This window comes from Sus scrofa, chromosome 18, assembly GCF_000003025.6.
Source record: "Sus scrofa isolate TJ Tabasco breed Duroc chromosome 18, Sscrofa11.1, whole genome shotgun sequence".
NCBI classification, from domain to species: domain Eukaryota; kingdom Metazoa; phylum Chordata; class Mammalia; order Artiodactyla; family Suidae; genus Sus; species Sus scrofa.
The window spans coordinates 41,466,329-41,475,359 of record NC_010460.4 but is presented as its reverse complement, the minus strand read 5'-3'; the positions used below and the strand labels follow the sequence as shown (position 1 = coordinate 41,475,359).

Below are 9,031 nucleotides of genomic sequence, written 5' to 3'. Positions count from 1 at the left end.
TCTAGAGGCTCCAATAAGGACCAAGACAAGCTGGATCAAATAGGGAAGCCTCCTTCCTACTAATTCATTATCATTGCATTTGAAGAAATTCTAACCCTAGGGGTGAACTTCAGGATGAGTTTATTATGGTTCTAGCTCTATTATTGGGATACTGGCAAATGTCAAGGAAACATTCACCAAGTCAACTAACCAACAGGTCATTGAGGCCAACTCGGGACTCCTCAGGACCTGCCCAACTTGCATCCTCAGGAAGGAAAGAAAACAACATGCATGGAAAACATTCGAGCCTCTTCTGTGAGAACCCATCTCTTGAGCATCGTTGGTGGGTGGCCTCTTGACTGCCCTCAAGGGTCTCAAGCCTTTCTAGTAGGTGCTGATCCCTACCTGATCTCCCAGACTCACCTTCTTGCTCTCGACGCCCAGACCAGTGACTACCAACTTCTGTTGCTCCGATCAGCACGGGGCATTTCCTCCAGTGAGCTCCCTGGAAACACAGACCCTTCCCCTCCCTCTGACTGCATGTGACCTACACCACACACACACCCTTGCTTAAATATTCTTTGGCCCCAAGCCTTTCCTAGAGTGTATATGGATTCCTAACATTAGAATATTTCATTTCTTTCCTTTGGAGGAGCGAATTTTTCCTGCCTTCCATACCCCACCTATATGGTGAGGGCTGCATTCTTTGTTATGTTCTATCTTTTTTAAACACTTTTTTTTTTTTTTTTTTTTTTTTTTTGTCTTTTTAGGCCCTCACCCACGGCATATGGAAGTTCCCAGGCTAGGGGTCAAATTGGAACTGTAGCTGCCGGCCACAGCCACAGCGACTTGGGATCCAAGCCACCTCTGCCACAGCAGCTCGGGATCCTATACCGCAACTCACGGCAATGCCGGATCCTTAACCCACTGAACAAGGCCAGGGATCAAACCCACATCCTCATGGATACTAGTCAGGTTCATTACTGATGAGCCACAATGGGAACTCTGTGTTTGTTTTTTTTAAAAAAACCCTCTGGTGAGGAGGACTGCAAAGTGGTTAAGAGCATGGGTTCTAACACTCAATACCCAGCTCCAGCCCTAGCCTCACCATTTACTAGCAGTGAGACCTAGGGCCCCAGATTCCACATCAGTGGGATGGGCAGGAGGAAAACGGCTTATCTTGCAAGGGTGTTGTGAGAGTTGATGCTTGTGAAGAAGAGTGCCTGGCGTGTGGAAAGCCTTATGGAAATGTCACTGTTTGCTGCAATTCTTCTCATCATGATTCTCCTCTAAGACTCAACAGCGGTGAGGGAGAGTACTCTGAACTTAAATTCAAGTGGATTTGAGGGTCGAAATTAGTAGTGGCACCTTTGGGGCAAGTCCTTTATTTTCTCTGTGCCTCAGCTTCCATATTTGCAACATCAAGCCAAAAAATCCCACTGCATGGGGTTTTCATGGGGATTAAAGGACCTGGCTGGTTTGTTTGGACTTCTTTAGCTTTGCACGTTAGGTCCTCAAAGCACTACTCTGTGTGTTGTTTTTGTCATGGACAATTATTATAGTTGGGAGCGGTGGCTGCAAAATGAGTCCTCTTTCCCTCTCCATCCCCCTTGCCCTGGCGCCTGAGAAACAGAGCATCCCCATGGCAACAGCGGCAGCTGGTCCCTTGATAAGAGGCTCTGGAGCCAGGCAGCATCAGCCACTGCCACTGAGGAGCCGGCCCAGCTTCAGGGAGGAAGCTCTCTCTCACCATCCTTTGCCTTCTCATCTCAGCCCCTGTACCGATTGGTAAGTGCTTTGGTTTTTTACTCTGAGAACTTTTATGGCAAGAAAAGCAAGTTTCCACTAAGTTACAGCTGTTTTGTGGTTACTGGAACAAAGAAGGCTGCAGCTGGTGGTGTGGGGCATGGGGGTTGGGGGTTCTGGTTGAGGCAGGTGCACTTTCTGGAGCAAAACTAAGCTAAGCCGGGGCTCGCTGGGGAGCAGGGAAAGCCATTTTTCCAAGGAGTAGAGTCCTGAGTTCTGTAAGAGCCTGAGTGCTTGCAAATTAAATTGTGAAATTTCACAGTGAACACAGATATATCTGAGTATTCAAAGCAGTGTAAGGAGGCTTATCTTTCAAGGCCGGGGAGAGTGTTGTTACCAAAAAACCTCTCTATGTCCTACTTCCAGTAGGAGTCATTCCTGAAGGAATATTGCAAATTTAGGTCTTCTAAATGAACAAATTTGATTTTAAAATATGGTATTTTTTGACCTGAATTCAGTCCTCAGGTTGAAAAAAAGATGTGCAAAGGATATGGATTTTATATAACCAGAGGCTCCTTTAACCAGACACCACATTGGTCTGCGGACATAACCTTCTAACTTCTTATTCCATCAGGTACATCCAGGCCTGGCTACTTTGGGGATATTTTTTAGAATACCACAGGTCTGAGCTCAGTGTCAGCTCACTTCTGAGGATCAGTATTATGTTCCCATAATACTGGAAACATGTATTCTGTAGTTGGTTTATAAATTGGATTATTCTCATCTCATTAGCTTCAGAAAAGGCCAGAGATAAGGTGGAGATAATTCCATTTAGATATACATGTTGTAATTACAAGGGGAAGACAAAGAGCAAAGAAAGCAACTCACATTCTTAAAACGGTAGCATGTGCTGGGATCTGGGTTGAAAGCTTGACACATGTAGTACTGTTAATACTCTCAACCCTGGAGAAGAGCCACTGCAGTTCCCATTTCACAGATGTGGAAACTAAGTAAGTTTCCAAGAGGACATAAAACTTTCCCAGGTTCACCCAGCTAGAGAGTGGGACAACCAACCAAGCATTTGTTTCTACCTCGTATTACCTCACAGCACCAAATGCTTCCAGTCCCTGAGCCTTTTACTGTCTATGAATTAATCCAGACATTCTAACACCCAACTGCGAAATCTACTCAGTGTTGAGAGAAAGGACAAGATGGCCAGATCAGCTTTGGATCTCAAACTGAACGGACCAATCTTTTTTAGCTGCAGAAATAGCACTACTGTCCTCCTAGTACAGGTACCAGCTCTGAGCTAGCAGACACAAGCCCTTCACATGGGTCCCGGTTTCAGCAGGCTGCTGTGACATGCCTGTCCTGCAACTCAGCTGGCTTCCTTCCCTCACACCCAGTTCCCTGGACCTTTCAATTCCTGTTCTCAAAAGAGAAAGAGACCTTTGTCATTAATAACCTTTGTGTATCGTGAATCAGTCAATATCTCCTCCCTCAGTGGTAATTTGCATTTACAAATATCTCTCTGAGAAGAGGGATGTAAGAACTAGCAAGAGGAAGTTGCAAGAGTTTAGCCTCAGGGAACCTGAAAACCTTCTCAAACCCCCAAAATGGTCTTACTTGGTCTGTTGTACATGCTACACCAAACCACCCACATTCTCTCAAACAACGAGAAAGATAATTCAGACCGACAACCCTTTCTTGTCTAATGGAGAAATCTGAAAAATTCTGAAAACCCCCAGTTTTTGTTGTTAAGTTCAACATAAATTCATTTGGTAGCAAAACCTGACATGAAAGAGATGAATCATCTTGCAGTCTTTTATTTATACGATTTGGTGCAAATGCTGGTATTTTTGCTGCCGAAGTAATGCCTGTGACTGCGGTGCCTCCTGAGACCCCTCTAAGGTGTCACATAGTAAAAATTTCCTATTTTTCCACCATACATGTGGCCCCAGTCTTTTCAGGAGAGGGTGGGCAGGCTGATACTGACAGTCACAGTGGCAGTCTGAGTGTCACTGTGTAAGTATTAAAATTCAGAGACCACACCAAACCAATAAGTGGCATGAGAATACTAAAGAGCCACAAACCTTTGATTGGAAACCAGTTTATAAAATATCCCAAAGCATCTTTTAGGTCTCTAGGCCCCCTCAGTAGGAATCTGAGGACCAGGGGACCAGGTAAGTTTAGGTGTGAAAGAAGGAGGTGATACTTCAGAAATTCCCAAATTACAGCGAGCTTCCGAGGGAAATGATGAAAGCTTCCCTGGGTAGCATGACAAACACAGCATCCATTTGTTGTGCTTGGGGTGGAGACTGAATTAGAGAGAGGCAGGCACGGGCAGAGCAGGAATAGGACGTAGAAATATTCCATTTCCCAGTTCAAGAATCAGACTAGCTCCTGACTCACAGCCGCTCAATTGCCCTGAGCACCCTTCTCACTGAGGATAGAAGTGCAGAGAGTGTAGGGGGATGGGGTCATCTTATACTGACATTCGGCAGGCAGGGAAAATGGTTAATGAGTAATGGTTCATGGTAAATTAATGATTATGAATGAGGCGACAGGAAACTCCAAAGATCTCACTCCTCCACGTGGTTGTTCCTTTGTGTGGAGGTTCTGCAAGAAGATGGCAGTGACATCATCCACGATGAAAGTGTCTTCTAATCCCATGGGTAAAACACATCCCTGCCCAGCACGAGGCATTTTCTAGATAAAATCCCAAGTGCGAGAATCCTCTCAGCTCCCTAACAAACAGAGGCTTGAAAGAAAGTCATTCTTTCACTCCCACTGATTTAAAATAGTGTTGTTTCCCCCACAGACACCAGGTGCTATCCTTGGGAGGAAATGTGTCAGTTTTGTGACTGATCACCAAGGACTCTCCCCTTGTCCAGGGACTCCTGACGCTTGAATAATTTATCTCCCAAGGGCAGCCTCCTCTCTCTCAAGTCCAGTACTGTGAGAGCCAATTTGCTCAGATGAAGGCAGGCCAGCCCATGGCTCAGCATCTAGATGAAAGGAAGGAGTCAGTGATGCTTAGAATTTTTCAGTTCAGCAGCTGGTCTTCATCAGCCAACTATCTAGTAAGGTATAGGCAACGTTGCGTGACAATGACTGCCACTCACTCGGGACCTGCAACATGCACAGCATGTAGCTAGCCTATTTAATCCCCCTGGTAACTCTACAGGTTTGGGACTATTATGTCAACTTTACAGAGAAGAAAACTGAGGCCAAGAATGGGGGCAGAAAGCAACCTGTCTCCTTGGGTGGCTATGGGGGCACCACCAGGATGCTCGCCTTGGCAGATTCTACCATGGCAGCTGTAGCTTGTTGGGAGAAAGGGCAAATGATTATATTGCACTTGGGCTCCTCTCCCCTCACTTAATTGTGAAGACTTAGCCATTTCATCAAAGTCGCATGGCTTTTCGTCAAAGGGCTGCGATGTAACCTAGATGTATTTGACTTGAAAGCTCAGATTCAAATTAAATAAGCAGCTCTTAAAGTACACGGGAGCAGCCGTATGATCCAAGTACGAAGAACAGCTGACCTTAGGCTGGAGAGAAGAGGGGTACTCGTGCCAGACAGGACCTAGAGTCGAAAGTAGGAGGCCTGAGTTCAAATGATGATTCTGATCCTAAGTCGTAACTAAGCTCTTTGAGTCTCAGCTCCTTCTTCTAAAGAGTGAAGATTTTGACTAGATCCTCCACGGGGTGATCTTCAGCACAAAATTTATGACGAGACTTTCTGCACCAAGAGAGGGAAGACGGTGTAGGTACGCAGCCCACATCTGAGGCTGTGACTTGGCCTCCAGACCTTAGCGCTGAGCCCATTCATCCTAAATGATGATCCCATAATTTCCTCTCCATGCAAGTAGGTGACGGCCAGCCGCCCAAGTTAAGAGCACACTTCCTCATGGTCCCAGGGAGTTGGCATTGGCAGTCTCTATACAAACACTGAAAACAGTGGTCTGAGTTGATTTCTGCTGAAGTCATTCAGTACAATCAGTCTGCTTAGAAGGACACTAAAAGCTGGCTCAAGTAATCTGTTAATGGCTCCATCTGCTAAGCAATGATCTCAGCTTGCAGGGGGAGAGGTCCTTCAGCCTTCCCAGAGAACACTGGCTTATTCGTCAGAAGACAACTGAGTTAAACTAATTCCATGAGCTTGTGCATGCCAGTGACCCAGGAATCTCATGAAAAGAGGACCAGTTGGGTCATTTTCATCTTATTCCTCTCCAACCATTCTTGCTGTGGTAGGACATGAGCAATAAATGATCTAAAAGAAACAATATAGGCAGACGCTAATGACAATTTCCTATAAATCTCAACTAATGTGTTTCTCGTTCAGACCTGACACGTGTCCGTTCTGAATTTCTACTCCTCCTGGACAATGGCTACAAATAATAGCTCTCGAAAGTTCAATGGATTTGTGGTTTAGAAAAGATGGGTGATAGCAGGAGGGGGAAGGGGAACAGATTAGCTCTAATGTCAGAAATCTCTTGGGAGAAAATAATAAAGATCCATTTCAAGACTGAGATGTTTTCCTACCGCAGATCCACCACCGTTGTAATATGGATGAGAAGGAAGTCTCATTACTTGATAGTTATAAGCATGTAATAGTAGAAAACCAGAAGCCTGGATCAGTTTGGATCCAAAGGAACCATTGTCTTAAGCGTCTTGGGCGTCTAGTGGAAGTATGCAGAACTGAACTGGGATCCAAGCTTGGTTAGGTAGTAGACATGCAACTAAATAAAGTAAGTTTTCTGATCCTCGCTTTCCTCGCCTGTGAGGTAGGCATAATCCTACTTTGCAGAACTCAGTAGAGAACATATAGGCAAGATTTAATCAAGTTTTTCTATAACTCTTAGCTAACTCATTTTTAATTCAGATATTGCAGATTTTCAGTCTGAAACTCCCACAGTACTTCTGTAAAATGGCAAATATTGGATATTTGATAAGTGACAATTTTTGATAAATCTGTGTGTGTGTATGTGTGTGTGTGTGTGAGATTCATTTATTTTGGCTTACATCTTAAGTTTAGAGTTTCTAGTGGCTAAGCAGAAAAAGCAGAGTTAAGATAGGAGAACATAATAGTAAGTGCTCAGTAAATATATTTGTTTAATAAGTGAGTGAACAAACAGAAGACATACTAATAGACTTGTTTCTTAGCCTTCTGTAGGGCTGGAGAAGAAATCATACACTGACCCGCCTTGGATGATGTCCACCGAGCAAGTGCAGCCCCTGGAGCTCTCAGAAGACCGACTGGACAAGCTCGACCCTCGTTGTGGCCACTTAGGTAAAGGCTCCAGTGTGGATGCCAATAGCGGAAGTCACAGAGGGGCGTCTCTGCCATTCAGTTTGCAAGCAAGTCAGAGGGAAGGTCCTGAAACCTGATAGTTTGTGACTTCTGGTGACAGCCAGCACCAGATGGACAGGCAGATAGCCATGGGTCTGTGGGGTCTGCCATGTAAATATTAGCTGAAGCACTGGAGGGAAGTGCATTAGAATTAAAAAGAGAGACAAAAGGCATTGTCCTCTTTTTTGGGTCTGACAGAGTCCCAGGCAGAGCATTTTTGAGGCAATAAATGGAACGTAGCAGAATAGCTTGTTTCCAGTGTGTCCCAGCACACGTACACCCCATGTGCGGTGCCAATAAAATATTTCAAATATCTCTCTTTGCCTATCAAGGCAGAATTTTAAATAGCCTTTTTCTGCTTTATTGTCAATCTGTTTCCTTTCCAGAACTGACTTTTTGCATAACCTTTGTAATGAAAATACCAGGAACATTTCTGCCTCTACCCATTTCTAAAAATGAGACACTCAGACTTTTGATGGATGGGCCTTTTGCATATTCATAGCCTTTGTTTATGCCTTGCTTGGTTATGATGCCCTCCCATCCCTGCCTCTCCCCTCTCCCCATTTACCGTCAAGATATTTTATATTCAGGACTTCTTCGAAAATGGGAAAAAGTGCAATTGAAGTAAAAGCTAAAATTGAAGGAAATGTCTTGTTGTCTGTGCAGCGCCCTGAGTGACATCCTAGAATTGAATGGTGGGTGACCCACTACAGGTCCATAGCCAGGCTGTATTTCCAGAGACCCCACTGGCACACAGCACCCAGCACCCATTCTGAGCCACTTTCCTTCATTCAGCAAATATCTACAGTGTGTATAATATAAGAGGAGATTAACTGTGCTCTGTGTAATACATTTTTAAAATTACATTTTCAGCCAGGCATTAAGATGCATAGTCCCAAGAGCCTGGATTTAATCTGATGCCATAACCTGCCAACAGTGGAATCTCAGAATTTTAGCTGGCACCCCTTATTTTTTTTTTTTTTTTTTTTTTTTTTACAGTGGCACCTGTGGCATATGGAAATTCCCGGACTAGGAGTCAAATTGGATCTACAGCTGCAGGTGTATACCACAGCCACCGCAGCACAGGATCCAAGCTGCATCCGGGACCTGTGCCACAGTTTACAGCAACACCAGATCCTTAACTACTGAGTGAGGCCAGGGATCGAACCCACATCCTCATGTGCTAGTTGGGTTCTTAACCTGCTGAGCCAAGACAGGAACTCCTAGCTGGCTTTATAAACCTCAGTTTCTTTATTTGAAAATTAGGGGTAATAGTACCTTTCCTGTGGGCATTGTGTGAAAACTAAATGAGATAATGTATGCAGGATTGTGTGACTATTTAGCAACTAGTAAAATATAGGTATTGAAGAATCAGAAAAGGCGTTGGTCCTTCCTACACACTGGACTGATGTGAGCCACCTAGTACCTAAGTCGTAGTAAATAAAGTCCCCCTCACCTTCTCTTCTTGTGTGCATGTAAATTAAAAGCATATAGTCCAATGCCCTACACATAGTACAATTTTGATAAATACTTATTAAATTGAAATGATTGGATGAAATTATTAAAATCTAATGAGAGAGGCAATTAAGAATAAACTTATTCGAAGGCTATATCATCTTAAATCTCTAAGGAAGCTCTATCTAGAGCAGATGATAAATCATTATAGAAAGAACAAGTGCTTGAACAATGATGGGAAGCGCAAATGACAGCAGGATAAACCAAAACACGGGAGTAACATGAAACAGAGAAAGTAATTTAATGGGCAAGGAATGATCAGGTTGAATTTTTGTGTCCAATGACATCTGATGGACACGATGTAGAATCCAGGCTGCAGAAGCTTGAGTGGGGTCCTACAGGGGACTAGGAGAGTAAAGAGCTTGATAAGACAGGACGATCTGGGGTAAGGATGGGCCAATAGGACCACTGCAAAGCTGGGGGTCCGTGACAAAGC

At 44.2% G+C, this 9,031-nt stretch overlaps 1 protein-coding gene across 2 annotated transcripts in view; it reads left to right on the top strand.

Annotated features, from left to right (window-relative positions):
- PPP1R17 (protein phosphatase 1 regulatory subunit 17) overlaps positions 713 to 9,031 on the top strand; it is a 46,121-nt gene continuing 37,802 nt past the window's right edge. The window contains exons 1-2 of one of the 2 annotated variants that reach the window (XM_021079216.1): positions 713 to 1,767; positions 6,894 to 7,020. In XM_021079216.1, the coding sequence (XP_020934875.1) occupies positions 6,939 to 7,020 (82 nt within the window). In that variant the 5' untranslated portion in view covers positions 713 to 1,767; positions 6,894 to 6,938. The remainder of the gene's footprint in view (positions 1,768 to 6,893; positions 7,021 to 9,031) is intronic. The other variant, XR_002340474.1, reaches the window with a different exon arrangement.